At 37.7% G+C, this 24,328-nt stretch overlaps 1 protein-coding gene across 7 annotated transcripts in view; it reads left to right on the forward strand.

Moving 5' to 3' along the window:
- Positions 1–24,328, forward strand: part of LOC133635993 (serine/threonine-protein kinase BRSK2-like) — a 198,491-nt gene that overhangs the window by 151,149 nt on the left and 23,014 nt on the right. For 5 of the 7 annotated variants that reach the window (XM_062029578.1, XM_062029552.1, XM_062029562.1 and 2 more), the window contains 9 exons: positions 694–725; positions 1,643–1,807; positions 1,939–2,036; positions 5,751–5,901; positions 9,760–9,820; positions 13,671–14,322; positions 15,234–15,282; positions 17,760–17,883; positions 19,658–19,838. In XM_062029578.1, the coding sequence (XP_061885562.1) occupies positions 694–725; positions 1,643–1,807; positions 1,939–2,036; positions 5,751–5,901; positions 9,760–9,820; positions 13,671–14,322; positions 15,234–15,282; positions 17,760–17,883; positions 19,658–19,838 (1,513 nt within the window). The remainder of the gene's footprint in view (positions 1–693; positions 726–1,642; positions 1,808–1,938; positions 2,037–5,750; positions 5,902–9,759; positions 9,821–13,670; positions 14,323–15,233; positions 15,283–17,759; positions 17,884–19,657; positions 19,839–24,328) is intronic. The other 2 variants (XM_062029598.1, XM_062029607.1) reach the window with 1 other exon arrangement.

Genomic DNA, 24,328 nt, shown 5'->3' on the forward strand with positions numbered 1-24,328 from the left:
TGAGTCAGAGCTGAGTGCTTGATTGCATGTTTCCGCGCCAAGTGCTTGAGCCAGTGCCAAGTCTGCAACCGAACATGACGACACATGCAACAAAGGTACCAAAGTATGGTACTGTTTGAGTTTACGTGAACTGGTATCTGGTCGTGCCAACGGAATTTGTTCGGTACGTATAAAAGTACATAATTTGTTACCCAGTATCTTTTTCTTGTTGTTATTATTACAAAATGTGTTTCTTTTGTTATTGTTTACAAACTCAGATAATACGTTTGTGTACACAGGAGGACTTTATGTGCAAAATCAAAGGTGTAGCTTTAACAATTTCAGTTAATACGGCAGCTATTTACATTGTTGTGCATTGTATATTTTGGTCTATTTGAAAAGTGTGCTTGTTTTATGCCTTTATGTGTATCTGTATATGACAAATTTAACATTTCATCTGATTTGATTTACAACAATAATAACAAATTCAACATTTAAAAATTAAAATAAACTTCATAAAAGTGTGTTCACTTTAAATACTTGTTAAAAAACACTTTCACTTCCACAATCTATTGTCAAAGTATCAGATCCGGACTCTGAAAAAAATCTGATCTGGATCGGAGACTAAAGATGCCGATTTTGTCATCCCTAGTAAAGCGTTATTAATCGTAACAGACTTGAATTGATTAGCTGAAGTTTTTTCTTGTGTTGCAGTTAGAGGAGATCCAGAAGCATACATGGTACCTGTAAGTAGCTCAACCTGCCCAGGACTCTGCAATGAATGTTTCAATGTTACACCCTGACATTGTTGTGTCATTTATGTTACAAATGAGTGCATATTTGTTTACATGTGTTTGTTTTGAAAAGCCCAGTTAATGCAGTGCTTCTCAAATATTTTCTGACATGACCTTCCTGCAGGACAGACATTCCCACAACACCCCTAAATTTGATTGCCATTGAGAACTTGATGTGTATTTATTTTTTATCTGTACAATGCACTGTTTAATTTACATTCTTTATACACGCCGCTGACGACAAGTCCTTTATTTCCCTTCACAAACTTCTCTATCTCTGTACATACAGTATGTTCCTGTCTACCTACTACTCCTACTGGGTAGAACAGGAAGCCTGTTGATTTCATTGTGTATTGTTCTAACATGAATACTAGAGTATGGACACAAAAAATGAAAATCTCCCCTGCTATTCCTTCTATTTGATGTAATACAGCGTTATCCTTTTCCTTTCAGTTTTAGGCCTTTATTTTCTGTTAGCTAACACAACAGCATTATGTTGGTCCTCATTATATTGTTAAAAACATTAATTGATCATTAATGAGATATACTATTAGACATTACTCTAAATTGCTTTGTCACCTATAATCCACAAGATATATAGATATAGTAGCATATATAGATTTTTATTGGATATCTTTAACCAGATTTTATGTAACAAAATGATCATGATTAAATGATGATTCATGGTTAATAACAAAATCTATCAAAGTGGCCACCATCCTTTAATTTTTTTTGTATGCGACCCTCACTAGATAAAGTTGAGACACTCATGTTATAAGATTGACACTGTCCGTTCAAGCTCAATTAAAGACGGACATTGGAAGACACATTTTGAACGTGGTGACTGACTTCCATGTTTTGTGTTGCAGAGCGGGAAAGAATGAACCTGAGCCTGAACAGCCCGTCCCCAGGAAAGTGTCTATCAGAAAGCTGGCGACAGCAGAAGAGATCGATCCTGATGTGCTCGAGAGCATGCACTCTCTCGGCTGTTTCAGGGATAAGGACAAACTGACCAAAGACCTACTGTCTGAAGAGTGAGTGACAACAAGCCGACATTGACGAAGAAACAGAAGATGGAGTTTGAAAAATTTAAGAAACTTAATTTGTCTTGTCTTGGTAGTTCTGCTAGCAATCACTTAGCTATGCATCTTCCTTCTATTCTTAGGGACAATCAGGAAAAGATGATCTACTTCCTTCTACTCGATCGCAAGGAAAGATATCCAAGCCATGAGGACCAGAATCTCCCACCGCGCAATGAGATCGGTACAGTAATCCAAACATGCAAAGGTGGAAGATGTGTGCATTAAAAAATGGTGATGTAACGGTACACTATAATTACAGTTCTATGGTTTGGTTTATTATGAGTACAGAAACAAATACAAAACATGAAACTGTTTACCTTTGGTGTAAACAACTTTAATATTTTTTTAGAATAAAGTGTATAAAACAAACTATGAGGAGGAACTTGTTCACTTAATAAAATGAAAATGTTTAAAGTAAAATAAAGATTTTTTTCTTCAGTAATATTTTGAGTTTTTCCTTTTTTTTTTTCACATTATGACCACTTTCATCATGTAAAATATTTTTATGTCAAGTTCTGCTTTTTTTATTAAAAAAATTGCAGTATTTACACACAACTTTTTGTTTACGTTTACTTACCGTATTTTTCGGAGTATAAGTCGCTCCGGAGTATAAGTCGCACCGGCCGAAAATGCATAATAAAGAAGGAAAAAAACATATATAAGTTGCACTGGAGTATAAGTCGCATTTTTAGGGAAATTTATTTGATAAAACTCAACACCAAGAATAGACATTTGAAAGGCAATTTAAAATAAATAAAGAATAGTGAACAACAGGCTGAATAAGTGTACGTTATATGACGCATAAATAACCAACTGAGAACGTGCCTGGTATGTTAACGTAACATATTATGGTAAGAGTCATTCAAATAACTATAACATGTAGAACATGCTATACGTTTACCAAGCAATCTGTCACTCCTAATCGCTAAATCCCATGAAATCTTCTACGTCTAGTCTCTTACGTGAATGAGCTAAATAATATTATTTGATATTTTACGGTAATGTGTTAATAATTTCACACATAAGTCGCTCCTGAGTATAAGTCGCACCCCCGGCAAAACTATGAAAAAAACTGTGACTTATAGTCCGAAAAATACGGTACTTTGTAATGCAAATTTGAAACCCATTTCTTGTAAATATACGTATGCCCTTTTCTCATATTGAGAATTTTTAAAGATGTGTTTTCTTTTTATCTTGCAAAGAGCTAAGTCATTTCCCATATTCTAACCTTGTTCTTTTCACTTTTTGACATTTTCTACTAAAAAGATTTTTTAAATATGTGTTTTCCTTTATCTTATAAAGAGCTAAGTCTTTTCCCATAGTCTAACTTTTTTCTTTTAACTTTTTGACAGTCAAGTCAAAAGGACATCTTTTTCATACAAAATAACTTATTTTCTTGCAAAAGGACAACTTCTTATCATATATTTCTGACTTCTCAAAATCACAAAAATTATTAAGATTTATTCTTTTTGTAAAGTAAATGATGCAGACAAGTACATCCGTAGGAATGTGAAGGGTGTGAATGATTATTTTATTTGTAGTAAAGTTTGCTATTGGTTGTTTTAATGTTCTTCATCTCTACTAAGTCAAACACAAATACAAATAGACGGAATAGAAATTGAAAGAGTAAATGAAACCAAATTTCTAGGTATAATGATTGATGATAAATTGAACTGAAAATCTCATGTAAAAAATATACAACATAAAGTAGCAAGAAACACGTCAATAATGTATAAAGCAAAACATGTTCTAGACCAGGGGTCGGCAACCCGCGGCTCCGGAGCCGCATGCGGCTCCTTGACCACTCTGATGCGGCTCAGCTACATACGTGCCGACTCCCCCGATTTTCCCAGGAGAATTATGGATCTCAGTGTCTCTCATAGACTACTACCAGGGAAACAATAATCCTATTTACACTCTAATTACTAAATAAAGGGCGTGCTCTAATTGCACTGCAGTAATTGTCCTTTATAGAATATACATACAGCATGCCAGTCCAGCCACATGTTGCATGATGTTATTACTTGCACACACAGGGGACAGCAAAGCATACTTACTCATCAGCCACACAGCTTACACTGACGGTAGCCGTATCAAACAACTTTAACATTGTTACGTTACAAATATGCGCCACACTGTGAACCCACACCAAAAAAGAATGAAAAACACATTTCTGGAGAACATCCCACCGTAACACAACATAAACACAACACAACCATTACCCAGAATCCCATGCAGCCCTAACTCTTCCGGTCTACATTATACACCCCTGCTACCACCAAATCCCCCCACACATCAACCCCCCCCCCCCCCCCTCTCCGTGCGCTGGTTGAGCGGAAGAGTTAGGGCTGCATGGGATTCTGGGTATTGGTACCGTCAGTGTAAGATGTGTGGCTGCTAAAGTAGTAGCCTTGCTGTCACTTATGTGAGCAAGCTGAAATTGCATTCTACGTGTGGTCGAGCAGGTACACTGTTAGGGCAGACTGTAGAGGGCGCCAAATGCAGTGTCATCACGCTCTGATATTCGGGAGTCTCCCGGGAAAAATGAGAGGGTTGGCAAGTATGACGCTATCAAGTGCCATTCATTCAAAACTCGTGGGTTGCACTAACACCAAATTTCCACATTAAAGTGCGTGCCGGTACGTGTGTCTGAGACCCCTGGTTAACATAGCACAAAGCATTAAAGCTTTGTATGCGGTGTTTTTCATTTTAAATTTTTTTTGTGGCTCCCATTACTTTCTTTAATTTGTGAAACTTGCCAAAATGGCTCTTTGAGTGGTAAAGGTTGCCGACCCCTGTTCTAGACCAAAAATCACTTCATATTCTCTACTGCTTACTAGTGTTACCATATCTGAGTTACTGTGTAGAAATATGGGGAAATAATTACAAAAGTACACTTCATTCACTAACGGTGTTACAAAAAAGATCAGTTAGAATAATACATAATGTTGGATATAGAGAACATACAAATCCTTTATTTATGGAATCAAAGATACTGAAATTCCACGACATAGTGAATTTGCAAACAGCTAAAATTATACACAAAGCAAACTATAACCTGCTACCCAAGAATATACAACAATTCTTCTCAAAAAAAGAGGAGAAATATAATCTTAGAGAAAAATGTAATTTCAAACATTTGTATGCACGTACAACACTTAAGACCTTCAGTATATCAGTATGTGGAATTAAATTATGGAATGGATTAAGCAAAGCAATCAAACAATGTACTAATATGATCCACTTCAAGAAACTCTTCAAACTTAAAGTGTTTACAAAGTACAAAGAAGAAGAACAATGATAAACATTCTGAATTTATTTAATTCATCCATTCTTTCACTCTCAAAATAATCTTACTTATTTCATCATATGAAATGTAACTTACTTCACCAATTATTATCTATTTATGTATTTTTATTGTGATTACCTATGGAGTATATTATGAATAAATTGTGAACAGGAAGTGAACAAAATTTTCAGCAACTGTTATGTAAAAGAAAAGGGGTAGGATTAAATAAGCTCTGCTTCTTCCTACTCCTTTTCGAACATGTTGAAAAGAGAAATTGGAAATTGTGATGTATCATGTTGTATGCTTGCATGTTCCAAATAAACTCAAACTCAAACCCAAACTCTACTGAACAATGGCGGCACACTACTTCCATCCTATCCACTTGTCTTTATTTACGGGAAGGCCAAGTGTTCTCAAACAGGAGATTTTTACCACAAAGGGCTTTCCCTGCTGTGACTTCTCTTTGGCCTGAAACACTTCCTCAAAAGTATTGAAAGCTCCGTACAAATAAATCTGATGAAGAATACATGTACTATTACACAGCTGACACTTGATGGCTCCTGTCCTGAATATTCATATCCTTGTCCTACCAACACTACCAAGCAGACCCTCCCAGGAAGCGAGTGGACTCGCCCATGCTGAGTCGTCACGGGAAGCGAAGACCAGAGAGGAAGTCGATGGAGGTTTTGAGTGTCACAGAAGGAGGATCACCTGTACCGGTACGACGAGCCATGGACATGGCAACTCACGGTCAGAGGTAAATACGCAAAATATGTGATTGTAGCTGAGATAGGCTCCGGCGCCCCCAGCGACCCCGAAGGGAATAAGCGGTAGAAAATGGATGGATGGATGGATGGATGTTTACATTTGGTCAGCCTTGTTGTTTTTTGACAAAGGTCAGTGAAAAAGTTGTGAAATCAATACCATACGGGTTGGTGAGAAAACTTTTATTTTTTTTAAACCTTCAGAAATTTTAAATGTGAGCTTTGACAAAGTTTCACCATACAAAGTTTACCCCGTACAAGGAACAGTACAATGCAAGTGTCAGGGTTGTGCACTGATTTTAGTTTTTTGTACAGCACTTCGTCCTAAACTTCAATTCCCTTACCGACAATCTTGAGTTATGTAACCTCTTGTGCCTTTCAGGTTATGCTTCATTCATTTTAATACTGTACTGTTTGTGGTATGCTTGATTAAATTCTGTTTATTTTATTTGTGGTTTTAACATATACCATAGCTGTTATCCCTAAGCATGTATATAAGAATACACTTATAATAATGAAACACATTTATATGGAACTTTTCTCGGTCCTCAAAGGATTAATTTCTCAAAGCAGTATTAATCTTCAAAACGTTCATGTCATCATAATATACAGTTGGACCAGTTTGGATACAGTTTTACCATGAATTGATTAATGTGGACCCCGACTTAAACGAGTTGAAAAACATATTCGAGTGTTACCATTTAGTGGTCAATTGTACGGAATATGTACTGTACTGTGCAATCTACTAATAAAAGTCTCAATCAATCAATCAATCAACGGAAGAGGATTCATATGACCCCATTCGTCACGGTTTATCTGACACATGAAACGGGACAAATTATGGGGGAGTACTATCCACTTTAGCCACTAGACGGTAGTAGAGTGTTGAATATCTTAAGATGTGTTTTGTGGCAATTCCAACTTTTACCACAAAGTCAGTTGCTATGCAAAGTGGCACTTTGCATAATTTTTAGCACGCTGTGTTGCAAAATGATTAACCCTCACTCTTTATCTCATGTGAGTTTCACACAGGAATGGGGCAATATGAATCCCCTCCCTGCTGTATTTATTTATATATTGATATTTTTCAAGGATTTAAGGAATTTAATTGTTATACCAGCACACATGAGATGGCACGAAATTTAGTACTCAATGTCCCAGATTTAGCCAAATAAGTAGCTCAAGAACAATAGTGTATACATACTAATTTAATTGGAGTCGGATTACATAGAATAGATCGTAAATAGACTATGCTATTTATAACATATTCTATGTAATCCTACTCAAATTAAAGTTTAATGGATTATAAATGGAATAGAATAAATGGAAAAATAGAATAGATAGTGATCTAGTCGTGCAATTGTAAAAACAAAGACCGCAAACTCAATGAAAAGCCCAGGTCAGCACAACAGGGAGTTGTGTGCAAGTTAAGTATTCTTTGTGCAGAGATAGGGAGGCAAGTTGGACTCAAGTGTGTTTTTTGGATGGCTGGGTGGGTGGTGTGGGTGGTTGGTATCAATTGCTGCGGAGCACCATCGGAGTTCAGACGGAAGCTGTTCCTCAGTCTGGATTCTTTGCAGTCTTCTGCCTGAGGGGATGGGATCAAAGAGAGGGTGTGCAGGGTGGGTGGAATCCTTGGGGATGCAGAGAGCCCTCTTTTTGCATCTGCTGATTAAGATGTTTGTGGCGGGATACTCCCCACAATATCCGAGTAGCTTTCACTTGTTCTATATTGTAAATCAGGGGTGTCAAACACGGTTACACCGAGGGCCACATCGCAGTTATGGCTGCCCTAATAGGGCCCCTGTAACCGTATATAATTTATGAATATAAATGTGGAAGAATTCACCTCATGATATTATAAAATGAATTGCTGTGCATTTGATTATTATATTTTTATAATAATCACATTTTACATACACTGTAAAAAAAAAAAAGATTTTTCAGTAAAAAACAAACAAACTGGCAGCTGAGTCGCTCGCCACAACTTCACCGTAAAATGTACGATGGTTTTTACAGCAATGGAAAAACAGTACTGTAGTTTTTTTTACTGTAAAATCCTGGCAACTGAGCTGCCAGTTTTTTTTACTGTAATATATATTGTAATTTGTACAGTGTACAATTTGATGAATAACTTGCTTTGATGTAACTCAAGCAGATATTTATTTTGTTTTAATTTTAAAAAGTTTGAAATGAATGATAGTATTATATTTGTTGCATTATTAGATCAAGTTTAAAACATACACAATAGCATGCAATACATGTATTTCTGTCTGTCACAATGAAAACATTACATTTAGTAAATGATAAAATGCTTTATTGACTCATACTATTTCAGGGCTTTCGCGGGCCACATTAAAAGAGGTAGTGATGATCTGGCTGTTGTTTTGTTTTGCAGACACGAGAGTTGCAAATATTTTACAAAAACAATGTATTCAAGAAATACTAAAATATTAAGTAACAATTGTGTCCACCTAACATGTTGCTTTGCCCAAAGTCACCAGACAAAGCCACTTAACTCAAAGCAGGATTCTTTTTTCATGTGTATTTTCTCAGAAATAAGCGGTAGAAAATGGATGGATGGATGGATGCTTAGTGTTTTGAAATGTTTTTGCAACAGGGGTTGATAGAAAAAAAGTTATTTGTGTTGATGTGCACCCATCCTAAAGCATTCCAATTCAAACTAAAGCTTTGAAAAAACTATGAAATGTTCATAAAAGCAGATCAACTGTGACAAATGTAAAAGATTCTCCTCTGGACCTGTACCATGTTGTGTGGAATGTGGTCAAAATGTTTATAAAGGTTTGACACCAAATACAGACCGTGATACAAATGTAGGCAAACAAGAGTCTGCAACAAAGGCTCACTTAGAGCAAAATAGTCCACAACACAGTACATCTAAACCAGAGTCTTTTGGAAGACTAACTACCTAAAGGCGACAATGCAATTACAAAAAAACACAAAAAATAGAACCTTTATAAGGTAAAAAGAGCAACAAAACAAAAAGGAAAAAAAAAATGGCTAGTAACTTGAATAAGCCAGGACAGAGCAACAAGACACACAGGCGGGCAGGCCAAGTAGGAATAAACCAAAAAAGCACTCGGAGAGCGCAGACCTCCGCCAGGCCCTACCTCTCAATAGTAAAAAAAATTCCTAAATTCAGACAATGATACGGATCAGCCCTGGCATTTAAACACTTGTTCCTAATCCCATTTCTGACATTTCCTGAAAGTTTCATCGAAATCCGCCCATAACTTTTTGAGCTATCTGTAACGGAATGAAAGAAACGGAGTAAGCCTCTTTTCAGTTATCCACTATCTTTGTATGTATGAGTGGAGGCGGGGCCACAAGCATACACACACACAGAGAAGTTGAAGCTCGTAAAGTAAACATAAGGTAACAGTCATCCACTATATTTAATTGTCTCTGTTGGGCTGCTAGCATACACACACACAGAAACGTAAATAAGGTAACTAAATAGAAATGATCTTGATCAGCCCCAAATTCTAATAATTTTTTTTTATTTTTTATCCCATTTCTGACATTTCATGAGAGTTTCATGAACATCCTGAGTTAATTTACTCATAGCAACAATTACATAACCTCCCGGCGGAGATGATAACATTGGCATAATCCGAAACTGGAAGTATACGAAATCCAATGGTAGCACTGCTAGTAGTAAGGAGATTATCCTAACCCTATCAAGCCATCAGTGTTTTGTGTGTTGTATTTTCTTGAACATGTTCATTGTGTGTATTGTTTGTATTATTATGAACATGTACATTGCGTGGGTTCTTAATGAACTGTTTGATGAATGAATTATGTCGACTGATAAAAGTGTTTGTTTTTAGGTCACGCTCCATCAGTGGAGCGTCCTCTGGTCTTTCCATCAGTCCTCTCAGTAGTCCCAGGGTAAGCATATTTTGGTCCATGATTGTTTGCCGACACTTAGCAACTAGCTAAGCTGTTCTAGCTGACATACAAATAAATATGTACCTATCTTTGTATGTCAGCAAGTCATCAGCAGCTCATACACTCCATCATTAGCCTGCGTGACGACATACAACTTCAATTCAATATAAAACTTGTTTTGTCCTTAAGACATCAAAAGTTCAATACACTGTCTTTATTCAGCGTTGAATAAAGACAGTGTGCAGTGTTACAAAAATACAGTGTTACCTTGGGATATAACTGATGCAGCTTGTACCTCATAAAACTGCGCCGCCCATTGAAATAAATTGAAATCAATTTATTCCCCCACAAAACAGCACAATTTTAACATGTAACATGCCTTTTTAAAAATAAAAACACTTAAAGATAAATATTGTATGAAAAACAATCATAACAGATTATACTACCAACAACTGCTGTAGTTTTATGAAGTGATGTAATAATAATGTACAGTATTTACCGTGGAGAGTGAACTTCTACAGTATCTCCTTCCAGCTGCTTCTTCGTCAAACACACCATCAGCAGCTTCATCAATATTTAATAAATAAACATCCACCGTTTGGATATTATTTTAACATCCTTGGCCGGCGTTAATTAATTTTGCTTCGCATGGTGCAGACCGGCAATGCTATGCTCCAAATGCATCACCAAGTCTGTACACGCTTGTTCATCTTTTACTTACCTATCAAATAGGAAATTAGTAAGTTTGGCGTCAGATGAAAAAAAATCTTCTCCGCCTTCAATCGTCTCCATCTTTTAAAGGCATCCCGATACAAACCCTCACTTTGTTCCTGGCTTTGTCATGAATAAGTTGAGAATCGTAATGACGCCTTTTAGATTTACTAAGATCTGACATGTTTAGTAACTTCACCAGTGGCAGGAGCTAGACAAAGACGGCGGATGTGACACACTCACAGACTTTCTAAGTGGTCAAACGGTAGAAGGCGGGGCATCGAAATGAAATAACAATATGAATAACAATATTTTCGGGGCTGTAAATCTAATTTTGAAATGAGCATATCCCGGCTGAACTTTCGTTATCAGTTATAAAGGTATTCGAAAAGAACAGTATTCATTAATGCATTTTTGACATATCAGGGCCATTTAATAATGACTTGACATTAAATTATTACATATGGCACCTTTTAACTAAACCAAGATCACAACATATTTGATATATCTGAAGAAGTAATTTGTTGATCGTTTTATCAACACATTGATAAAACTATCAACACTTTACAGTGAAAACTGGGAACCTATCTGACTGATAGTTTTAAACTCCAGTTCCATGATGGTTTGATAAATTAAAGTCATCGCAGGACTTATCGTATCTTATAACATTTCCCATGAGGAACTTTTAGTCACATTTGGTACTGCCAACATTCTGATATGATTCTAACCTACATTTAAAACACTTCCTTGGAGTCTAAATTATATGTATTATATATTATTTGGTGTAAAAGTTGTGTGAATTTTGTTCCACAGTCAAATTTTTTAGAATTTCTGCAAGATGTTTGTTTGTGGAGGCGTTCCTAGATTGCGATTGAAACCATCCACGCCCTGCCTGCTCCAAAAGCATCTAAGCATGTATTTTTTTTATAGTATACAGTTAATATGTATATTTAAGATGAACATACCGCTATTTTTTTCAGTCAGGTTGAAAAATTAACTTTGTAAACTATACATAGATTCGCCAGCCACAATTTTAGGTTGACCTGCCCACTCGTTGATCGATACAGCGCTGCATCATAAAAAGCTGCATTTACCAGCATTTATGTGACTGCATGTCGCACGTCTGTATTATTTTGAGCATGCCAATATTGGATTAAAATAAAACTTTTTACTACCTTCTCATGTGATTCCTTAAGCCAAGTCGTAATGTTGTTGTCCTTAACCGTCGGAGTTCAGCGGTTTGTGGACAAACAAATATGGAAGTATTTATTTTATAGACATAAAGCAGACGAGAAGGAATGAAACGAGAAGGTACGTACGAAAGTTCCAGCAGTAGTCTTGCTCCGCAAAAGGGAAGGAAGATTACCGAATCCGCATGTCCAGAATGACCACATACTGTATGTACGTCCGCCTCATTGTGACGTCACAATGTAGCCAATCTTAAAAAAGTACTCCAAAACCCAGGGGTCAGAAGCATCCTAAACTGTCTGCAAGCTCATGCCCAACTGCATGAACCTTTTGATGTGATGCTTTGGCAATGTTTAGACAAGTATCTAACATTGTAACAGCATTTATAACTTACAAATGACGGAAATCATCAAAGTAATGCCATTTTACACTTCCAGTTTATGTTTAATTTGAGCCCTGATCCGCTTGGATGTTTGTACTGAAAGACTACAATCCACCCAAAAATTTGATTAGATGCAATTTTCCAATGTAAATACACACTTGAGTTGTGTGAAATGACGTCAGACAATTCTTAATTAAAGCAGTTGTCACACATGCTTACTGTATAATGCTGCCATAAAAGCGCACTGCTCAGTCATTCCACAGTGTTGTGTATGCATGGTTACACATGCATGTACTCTGCTATTTTGGGTGCAGGGTGATGCTTCTTTTTAGCTTTAACTGGTTGACTTGCTCATGGTTTGGGGATGTACCGATGTATCAGGCTGTTGTTAGTGTGCTGGACCTGACAAAACTACAAACACATCGAGTGATAGATTGTACCAAGCATGCTATTTCAGCAAAATGAAATTCTACTTCTAGTAATCAGCAGGTAGAAAACAGAGGTTAACAACGATGATGCTGTGTAAAGTAAAACTCCTAAGAGGAACAGATTCATTTTAATTCTTGAGTGTTGACACTAAGTGATCTTTTTTATTATTATTTTCAACACTTATAAAATAACTCAAATGTAGAATTTAGGGATTTTGAAGTAATTCTACAGAATGTAAAAATAGCCTTTTAGAGCTACCCTTATGAAATATGTGATCTTTTAAGTTGTGTTTGGTAGGGTGCACACCATACCTGTACTTTAAGGGAAGGGAACAAAATACAAACCATAAAACTGCTTAACTTCTTTGTGATGTAAAATTAAACATAACAATCTGAATCCAAGCAGGTCATTTTACAATAATTAAAATCTTGTGAATTTAGCATTTTTTCAAATCTTCTACAATATCAAATGTTTTGTACTGAAATTCCTACATTTTCATAATATTACAACTTTCATCTCATACAATTGCAATAATAATTTCTTGTAAAAAAAACGTATTTTTAATAACTTTCGGACTCTTTACTTTTATCCATAGAGTGTTATGTTTTTCTTGTGAAATTGTGACTATTCATCTTGTAAAAAAAAAAAAGTACTTTTGTCATATTTTGACTTTTTAGAGATTTTTCTTTTTTTTTTTCTTTACTTTTTTCTCAATTTTCTGACTTTAATTTAGTAAAATTCCTTCTTGGTTAAAGTGTGGCATTGTACTGAAACAAAAGTTGTAGTAAATGCACTGTTACGCTGGTAGTGTTTCTATCGTTTGTGATTGTGTGTCACTGTGACAGAAAGTGTAGTTCCAGGCCAGCTGGTTTGATCTTGGTGCATCTTGACTGCTACCATGAATGCTCCACTGCTGTCTCCTGATTGGCTGATTATCACTGTGCTAATTGCATGTTTTTTCTTTCTTTCTCACAATCTCACCGCCTCCTGCCTGCTCTACTTCTGCACCCATCTTTGTTTCATTTCCTGCTGTGTTGTATTTCTGGGAATGAACTTTGATCGGGCCGTGGTGTTCCACTGGCTGCCACACTTTCTCTTGGCTGACTGTCATCATTTTCACCGCCGCATGAAAAATCACAGCCCAACCGGCGGTTTTTCATCCCACCCCAATCCCCAGACCTGTGTCAGTCCCCCAATTGCAGCCCCACCCACTCCCTTGAGATTCGTCTTAACGGGTTGGGTCCTCGCACACCCAACTCCTTCCATCCAAAAATGGGGTCCCCCCTCATGCACCCTCGCACTCAGACCCTCCCTGCCAAACCCAAAGTGTCCGAGAAACCACTGCAGACCACCAAGTCCAACCCGCTCCCCAGCCCAGCCCAGACTCCTTTTAAGTCTGAACCTTCTACACCCAACCAGCCACTAACGCCCTGTATCTCCAACAGTCCCTGTCTGAGGCGCCACTCTCCCCTTACTGTGCCCCCTAAGATCTCCATTCTTCTGTCCCCTGTGCCTCCCATGTCCCCCATGCGCCGCCACCACCTCCACCCTGACCACAATGGCAAATCTTTCCCCAATACGCAGGTGACCCCCCATCCTTCCCCCAGAGGGAGTCCTCTTCCCACCCCTAAAGGTACCCCGGTTCACACACCAAAGGACAGCCCGACTGGCACACCCAGTCCAACGCCACCCCCCAGCCCATCCATCGGGGGATTGCCTTGGAGGACTCGCCTCAACTCCATCAAAAACAGCTTCCTGGGCTCGCCTCGGTTCCATCGTCGGAAAATGCAAGGTAGAGTTTGGTGGATCACAGAAAGCATAACGTATTGAGATTTGTTCTTATATTAATAGAGAGTACAAAAGAACCAAATAATTGAGCTGATACAACAGTGAAGCAAAACTGTTAATTAAACTGAAAGGTAAGATTTTATTTAGAACTACAACACATCTGTGGATGGAAGCTATGGTGTGATTGACAGGTTGACGGACCAGTAATGACCATCTGGAACCATCTGCAAACGCGCACTAACTAACGAGCAGTACATGACCAGCAGTGTCATAACACATGCTTTTGGTGATGATCCAAGACAACCTAGCACACGATACAATTACAGTGTTCCCTCAAGGATTGTGGGGTAACGTTTAAACCCCCCAGGGGTAAGTGAAGTAGAGTCACTATTAATTTTATGATTTTTATGAATATTATATGCATTTAAATTCTTCATAAGCTTTCCACACAGCTATTACACAAACGTATATACACGTCCTCCATTTTAAAACACTTCATAAATTCTAAAACCGAGGTAATTTTAAATGGATACTCAAATCTCAATGTCTTCAATTTAAAATCTGTGATGCACTGACACCACAGTGTATGAACCGCAAAGTGGCAAGGGAACACTGTATCATGTTTTATCTTTGTGGTCATTGATTCAGCAGAAAGAGTGTTTACCCTAAACATGCAGTATTGTAGAAGTGTTCTAGTGTTTGTGTGACAGGTGTATTTTATACACAAAATGAGTTGAGATCACGAGTACTTTCTTAAAATGACAGGACTCATTTGTGTGTTTCATGGGCACATAAACACTATATGGGGTCACATTGCTTGATGCTTGACAGGGGTTTAAACACTTATTTTCTCCACTGTGTATGATGAACATGAAATCAAAATATGCACTGTAACCTAATTATTTTATTCCACAGTTCCCACACAAGAGGACTTGTCCAGTCTAACCCCCGACTCTTCTCCAGAGTGAGTGTTACAGTAATATACAAATAAAAAATGGTTCATAATAGAACAGTAAAATGTTTCATAATCTTTGTTCGCTCTGTGTTTTTGAATTCTACGTTTTGTGACCTGCAAGTGAGCTAAATATTTGTAACTATTGTTATGTCTAGTGTTGGGGTGTCATGATCCGATATTGATATTGGTCCGAAATTAGCAACAAACAGGTATCAGATGATATCGGCTTGAATCTAAAATCTCCGATACAAGCACGTTTACGTGTGCAAAGCTGGACAGCAAGGTAACATCAACATGTCCTCCAATGAGCACACAAGATGTATCGTTCTTTGTATTTTAATGAAGTCATTAGTAAGGGGTAACATGGAAGGCTATACTGTATACTGTGTACACAACAGCAAAGCACAAATCATAGTAAAACACAACATTGGTCAAAATGAACAAGTATCAAAATATTTATAATTGCATATTACATACAGATACAAAGTCTAGGTAAAGGCAAAGGTAAAGTGTATTACAAAGTGTCTAGTATCAAACGTGTCTTCAGAAGCATAAATCTGTCAGAGGATTAGTGTTTTCATGCCTTCCATAGTTCCAGTACTCCCATAGAGTAATTTCATGTGATCAAGCCTTTTCTAACATTCCTCCGTACAAACACTATATATATTTATGTACTATGATTTGTGATGATATCGTATTTGATTAATATCGGTATCGGCCAATATTTAAGGCTCCAACTTCAGTATTGTATCATAAGTGAAGAAGTTGCATCGGGACAGCTCTCGTCACATTTGTAGATTTTGAAAATAAATGTCATTAATATGCAGGTAACTGTAATAGAGCAGTGGTTCTTAACCTTGTTGGAGGTACCGAACCCCACCAGTTTCATATGCGCATTCACCGAACCATCCTTTAGTGAAAAATAAAATGTTGTTTTATTTTCAAATTCAAGACAAAGTTATGTGTTTTTGGTAACACTTTAGTATGGGGAACATATTCTAAGTAACACAGACTTAATTTAGAGTTTTTTGGACACTAGGGGAACATATTTTAAGTAACAAAGACTTAATTTAGAGTTATTTGGTTAGGGTTAGGGTTAGAGGGTTAGGATAATAATAAGGCCATGCCGAATAAGGCATTAATAAGTACTTAATAATGACAAGTTAAGAGCCAATATGTTACTAATTTGCATGTTAATAAGCAACTAATTAGTGGTGAATATGTTCCCCATACTAAAGTGTTACCATGTTTTTTTACTGGTGCACAAAATGAACCGTGCATGAACATCACCTTGTTCAAACAACAAAACCAACACAGTGCATAAACTCACAACAAATTACACACTTGCAAATCAATGTGACTTCTGCTGTTGCCGTATACGTAATACGCCAATAGGGAGAAGTTTTTATTTACACGATGAGTCGGGTGTGTCTTGACCTCCGCCAAACCCCTGAACTCGACTCTCCGAACCCCTAGGGTTTGATCGAACCCAGGTTAAGAACCACTGGTAATAGAGTAATACTTGTAGCGTAGACTGCGTCTAAATTCCAAATCCACTCAATACGAGTGTGTTTACATATTTGGTGGTAGCTACAAGGTACAGTATCATTTAAGATGTTCAACAATACTAGTACCAAATCAGTACTTCTGAAAAAGGGACGATGCTTAAACTTGGCCCAAACCTGAACTAAAAAATAGAAAACATACACAATTTGTTTAAAAACAATGTATTGTTTATTTTGAAGGATTTTGTGTCATGCATGTTGATTTTAATTGTGATTGAAATACTTTAAGAACGTAAATAAAATGTTCAGTGATACATTTAACAATATGGAATACAAAAAAATTGCTTGTACAAGCACGTTACTTTAGTTTGACAGACATGATTTAGCGTGCAGCGCTTTTATTGTGAAGGCAGGGATTGGGCTGTTGGTCATTTGGGCTCTTGACGGCTGCTGTGTTTTGGCGAGAGACAAAGCTGTGTTCAGACTAGAGATAAGGCTGTATTCAGATAATAAGTACCTGTTGACTTCCTGCTTTCTGTCCTTTCTTCACATGGTGCTGCACAACATTAGCATCATTTAGCAAGACCCTCGGTCACACTTGTATTGTACTGTTGGAAGTTCAGAATTTCCGGGTTTGTGGTACGTTTTGTGTTGTTGTGGTGGTGTATTTGTTGACCTGAAGACTGTTACTGATACAATTTAAAAAGAGTGTCAGACTAAGTGTGTATGTCTGGATTGTTGCCTTAATGTGTCAATGCATTCTTATAGCACCTAAATGAGGCACCGATAAATACTTTTTTTTTTTTTTCAATGTGGTTACTACTGTGTACATCAGCACCAATGCCATTAAGGAACTGAGTTTCAGTACACATCCCTTGTAGCTACTGTAAAAAAACAAACATTATTACATTGGTGGTACAGTACATTGAGTTAAAATGTATTAACTTAGTGATGATTGTCATGTCATGTTCTTTTCTGCAGACTTGCAAAAAAATCCTGGTTTGGTAACTTCATTAACCTGGAAAAAGAGGAGCAGATATTCATCGTGATCAAGGACAAACCTCTCAGCTCCATAAAAGCAGACATTGTCCACGCTTTCCTCTCTGTAGGTTTACTTTTGTCTCTTCTTTATTTTGTGCATGTTATACAACACTGATTCACTTGTTCCACCATGCACATGCAGAAACGTATTAATGGTGTGGGGCCACTTTGATATTATTTACCTGTCAATTCATTAAAAATGCTAATATCGATCCGATGAAGGTGAATATATGGAAAGCTATTAAATAAATGTAAAGAAAAAACATAAAATAGCTTTGTGGAAAAGGTGATAAATGGACCTTCATTGTTTCTATCTTATTTCCTACTAAAATGATCATTATTTTTGGTAGTAGTAGTTGTAGTAGTTTTTCTTAATATTATCAGTATTGGTATTATTATTATTATTTACTATTATAGTAGTTTTTATTTAAAAAAATGTTTTATTATTATTGGTATTATTATTTACTATCAATATTAATATTATATACTAATGATATTATAAATAGTGTTATTTAAAACATTATTACTGTTATTATTGTTGTTTTATGATTTTATTTGTTGTTTTCTTATTTACTCATCCATCCATCCATCCATTTTCTACCGCTTATTCCCTTCGGGGTCGCGGGGGGCGCTGGAGCCTATCTCAGCTACAATCGATATTTACTCATATCATTTTTTAAAAATGTGTATTAAACTTTAATACCATTATCATTATATTTACTATTAAAGTTAGTATTATTCCTTTCAACAATTAATATTTCTATCATTAGTGTTTTTATTTACTATTATGATGATTATTATGATGTTGATTATTCACTGTTACTCTTATTCTTAGTAGTAATATTATTATTTACTATTATTATTATTATTTACTACTATTATGATTGATTACTATTATTGACTATTGTGAAATTGTTATGTACGACTACCATATTATTACAATTCGTAACCTTTTTGAAATTTTGTAAAACTTAACATATGATCAAATGTTGTGATCATATGTATCATATCATGAAAATCATCAAAGTATATATTAATAATAATAATAAAGTGTATATTTATAATAATCATCAAAGTGTATATTAATAATAAGAATAATAGATTAGATATGAGATCGGTAGGTTGGAGTTCAAATCCCAGCCGAGTCATACCAAAGACTATAAAAATGGGACCCATAACCTCCCTGCTTGGCACTCAGCAACACGGGTTGGAGTTGGGGGTTAAGTCACCAAAATGATTCCCGGGCGCGGCGCCGCTGCTGCCCACTGTTCCCCAAGGGGATGGGTCAAATGCAGAGGACAAATTTCACCACATCTAGTGTGTGTGTGACAATCATTGGTACTTTAATTAAAAAAATTTAAAAAAAATATTTAGCACTTTTCTAGACACTCAAAGCACTTTACAGTGGGAACTGAGAACCCATCATTAATTCACTCTACATTTACACATTGGTGGTCCTGTAAGATGCACATGTGTTTCGCTTGGCAGGGGATATTTTTGAGGTATTTGGGAACATTCCAATTTTTCTTTGTATTTTGTGTCATGTTATAATGTTGGCAATATATATATAAATGTTTTACAATATGTCGTGGGCCAATAAAACATGAGCAGCAAGCTATTCGCGGACACCCCTGCTGTACTATGTTCAAGAACATATAATATATAATGTTGAAGCATCATTGCTGACAGGACATCCTGGTACTTCCTGCCTTAACCGTGTCCTCGTTCCCCCTCCTTGTTACCATGGCGACTGCTTCACTGATGCAGAAGCGGTGTGTTTGTGCTGATTCATTAGCCTGCGGAGTTATTTTGACATGGCGCCCTTTTCTTCTCTTTAGATACCGAGTCTGAGCCACAGTGTCATATCCCAGACCAGTTTTCGGGCCGAGTACAAGTCAGCAGCTGGTCCAACTGTTTTTCAAAAGCCTGTCAAGTTCCAGGTAGACATCACCTACTCGGAGAGCACTAGCGCCACCAAGGAGAACGGAATCTACTCTGTCACATTCACACTGCTCTCAGGTCAGCCCTCTTTTCTACTTCATACATACACTGCTGTGTATTATCACAACACACGCAATTCTTGTGGAGAGGAACTAATACTACATGCAAGTACAAATATTTAACAAATACTGACAGTATGACACAGCTAAGTTTTTGTACCACGACTCAGGCACGAGTCGTGCGTATTGTACAAAAATAGTTTATAAATTAATACAAAAATATTAAGGCTATGATGATTTTTTGGATAAGCCAAAATAATTGTGGAGAATAAAGTACAAACTAAGGACAACAGACAAAAAGCCACAAACTAATAATAATAATAACTAAAAGTGTCCAAGAGTGCGACTACTTCTGCTTAGTAAATAAGCAAAGAACAATTAGGAAATGGAGTAGAAAGGCAATCCAGGAAGGAAACAAGTCACAAAGAGAATCCTACCTGTAACAGATGGTGATTTATAATATATTAATTATTGATTACTGGGACACATTTATTTCACTAGAGCGGGCACTGTCACGTGACTTTGTTTCACCAATACAACTTAAACAGTAGTGACGTTTGACTCAATTTCACCAGTCAAATGGACTCGGCAGTCACATGACTGGACTACACGCTGTAAAGAGCGACATGATGTCAGACGAGGCTTCACAGCACAACTCTTCAATGTTTACCTTAAAAACTAGGACAAATAATACCTTTATCATGCGCTGTCACACAAAAACACACACACACCAAAAATTTTTTTTTTTTTTAAGGATTGCCAATAAACTCAGGTTATGATTACAGTGTCATTCCTGGGCCGCCAATTGAATAAGTCTGGCTTGGCCATTAAAACAGATAAAATACTAAAACTAAAACGCATTAACGGTTGAAAGCTTTTTTAAAAAAGCAATGTCTTAAGGGGTATGTTTTTAAAGAGTCAAGGTTCTGCATTTTTCTCAGCTGGACAGGGAGGGAGTTCCAGAGCCGAGGTGCAGTTGAAGAAGAGGCATGGTTGCGGAGTAGTGATGGGACGAAATGTGCTGAGGCTTCAAGGCGTGTGTGGAGTTATAGAGGGGGCATTTCCGTAAAGCACTCATCAAGGTTTGCTTCACGTAGGGTGATGACGTGTGAAGCCTTGCTGCCAGGCTGTACCACGTCACTGCCTTGGGAGATTCGACAACTCATAAACCACCCAAGTTACATTGAAAATGTGGGCTTTTAAAAGGTTGTGGTCAGTTCGGAATATGGATAGAGAATAAAAGTGTTTTTTAACATGCAAATTGAACCAAAGAATGACGGCAAACTTAATTCAAACAGGTTACGACTTTGTTAATAACATTAAAGAGTATTGCTCCTTTCAGCAAACCTTTGGTAGTGTAACGGTAGAGCGGGAGAAGGAGAAAGGAGACGGCACGGAGACAGTGACGTCGTTAGCTTGCAGCGTGTTTATTGAAATAAACAGATGGACGTGAAGTGTGTATTTAATCCAAAGGAATAAGGTGTGACTATGTGTAGTAAGTATCTGAGGGGTGTTACCGTGTGGTGTTGAAGGTGTGTGTTGAGATCGAGGCGGAAGTCCAGATAGGGCAAGGCAGGCTCGAAGGTCCAGAGACAGGCAGGAGGTTAAGGGCTGGAGCTAGGCGTTGTGGTCAAAGGGCAGGTGTGAGGTCGAGATCCAGGGAGGCAGCAGAGAGTCCAGAAGGGATCCGGGGAGACGAGACACACAGCTCGAAACCAGGGGAGGATGACGGGTTGCTGGATGACAACACAAAACGAGACACAGTGAGCACGACGGGAGGAAAACACAAAGAGCGAGGAAGCACATAGGCAAGCAAGCTGGTGACATTTGAGGCTTACTGTACATGTACAAGTAGCCACGTTCTGGCACTGGAACGCAAGACGCGCTGGCTTATGAAGGCAGGTCTCTCATCAGCGTCAGGTGTGTTGATCGCAGAGTGGCTGCAGCCGCACAGAGGCGCAACCGCAGCCGCGCGGAGGCACATATGCAGCCTGAGAGGAACGCCCGTGGGCGTGTCCCGAGGTGCGCTCAGCAGAGCGCACAGCAGAATGAGAGGCGGCAGGTGTGTGATCCGTAACAGGTAGTTTAGTGGTTCGCATTGACATGGTTCGCATGATGCCATATAACGTGGTGTGGATCTTTGGCAACGCCACTTCCCGAATGTATTAATCACTTGAAAGCTTATGTTTAATAAAGCAACACATTCTGTATTAGGGCTGGGTATCGTTTAAAATGTTTCGATACCAGTGCCAATACCCTTAAAACGATACCGATACCAACGGAGTACTTAATTCGTTATTAATCATGTGAAAAGAATGCAATGGGTTGCGTAATTATCACCACTCCTCACCATTCAAGATTTTTACACGAATACATTTTGAAAATGCTCAAATATTTATTAAATAACTGTAAAAACATGTACAACAAAGTATTATTTCGGCTGTGTAATTAGCGAGCAAGCTAAGCTAGCGTTAGCTCACATGCCTACGACATGCCCAAAATGATTTACTTGACAATACATGTTTTAACACACAAAGGATGAGTACAGTTAACATAGTAACCATTTATATATTACCTGAAGTTATCGACGGTCGAGCAGTGTCCTGTTGAGATGACGACGACGATGCTGGTGTTGTAGAAGCCGGCTTTTTAAACACAGTACAGTTCTCCACCCTTAAGTTTGCTCCGTGCTTGATGAGGTGTTTAATCATATTGCTAGTATTCTACGTTTTCCCCGAAATAATCTTGCCGCATTGTATGCATTTATTTGTACCCGGCGCCACTGGCATGTAGTAGAACCACACCTTTGACCGTTTTGCTGCCGGCATCTCGGAATGGTGACCAGCCAAGTCTGCATTGCTTCAACCCGCTTTACTGCCATACAAACTATTGTTGTTGCTGTGGTGGACCAATCACATGGCGCATTGAATCGAAGAACGCGTGCAGTGATTGGCTGTGAGCAAAACCATAGAAACAGTAATTTTTTCTTGATCTGGGTACAAAAAGAAGCGATTGCAGGTATCGTTTGACAGACGCAGTTTTCGATACTACTTGGTATCGGGTTGTTTCGGTCGATACCTTTCAGGTATCGAGTACCGATACCCAGCCCTATTCTGTATTCATTCTTTTTTAATCAGTCACCACAAATCAATAGCTGGATGATAGAGATGTTTTGTAGAGAAAAAAAAGAATAGCTTAAAACGAAAAATAAAAATGAACTAAATCTCCTCTGTTCTGTACATTGTCCGTTGTCATCTTCCTCTTTATGCCATTTCTTTAAGGTGACAGAAAAACATTATACAACCTTTCATATCATATGATTCTACAATGTGGGCAAATTACAAACACACAATAAATATTCATATATAACACATAAACATATTCTATTATAATTTGTTAATTTAATTAGCAAAACCATTTGGTCAAACATTTATTGTGATTCAGTGTCATTTCCAAGAGCCATAACAGACACAACAATTCACTGTATCAAAAACATTATGTGGGTAAGATACAGCTGTTTGTAATTATACATTTGGCCAGTGAGTGGTGTCGTGTGCCGAAGCATGCATTGAAGTTTCGAGAAATTCTGGAACCAATTGTCTCAAGTGGTTCAATGCCTCAAGAGGCTTCTTCTGACCATCACTAGTGTGGTGCCTGGTGGGAGCAACCTGGAGGAGCATTACTTAGCAAAATAATTACATATAAATAATAAATGTATCATTTGGACAAAGACGTGGCAAACGGAAGGCGTGAACACGTTTTTCTTCATAATTTCTTCATCTCAGCAACAGTTCTTAGTTATGGTGGAGCTGACACTATCAACTTGATTGCTCAACTATTGGCATTCCAATTGTTATTTTGTATTAGGTATGAAATTACCTAGCCCATAACCTTGTCACGGTGCTCGGTGTTATAAGACCAAATATGCAATTGTCACCTTCTTCTTTGGAGTTACACTGGAACCTCGATTTACAAACCCCATATGTGCAACTTTTTTAATTACGAACTTTTCGATCAAGCCAAATATGCTTCTTTGTGCGAACCATGTCTCTTTGGACGAACGCTTTGTTTAGGTGCCTGCAGGCAAGAAAGCAGGGCGAAACATTAGCTTAGTCTTCTATTTCACTTGCTGCGCAGGAAAGGTCACGTCCCAACACTTGAGCATGTTTGCCTTTTTTTTGTTTTTACTCCTTTTGACAAGTTTTGTCCATTTTGTTAATTCAATAAGAGTGCAAAAAAATCAACAGACCAGTGTGGAAAGAAGGAGCGAATCGCAGTGGAGTAAAAAAAAAAAAAAAGACTATTTGCGAGCAGTACAATGGCGCTGTAAGTTACCACATCAAGTTTTAATTGTGAAGAGATCAGGCTTTTGCCAGAGCAGACTTGTATCACAGTGGAGGAAAAGTGTATCTCTTCTGTCTTTCCACAGTAACCCCTCGCTCATCCAAAGCACCAACTCCCCCTGCCCAGTTCCGTCTCCCTCCCTGTCTGCTTCTTGTCAGCTTCTCC

This window comes from Entelurus aequoreus, linkage group LG02 (genome assembly GCF_033978785.1).
Source record: "Entelurus aequoreus isolate RoL-2023_Sb linkage group LG02, RoL_Eaeq_v1.1, whole genome shotgun sequence".
Lineage (NCBI taxonomy): Eukaryota > Metazoa > Chordata > Actinopteri > Syngnathiformes > Syngnathidae > Entelurus > Entelurus aequoreus.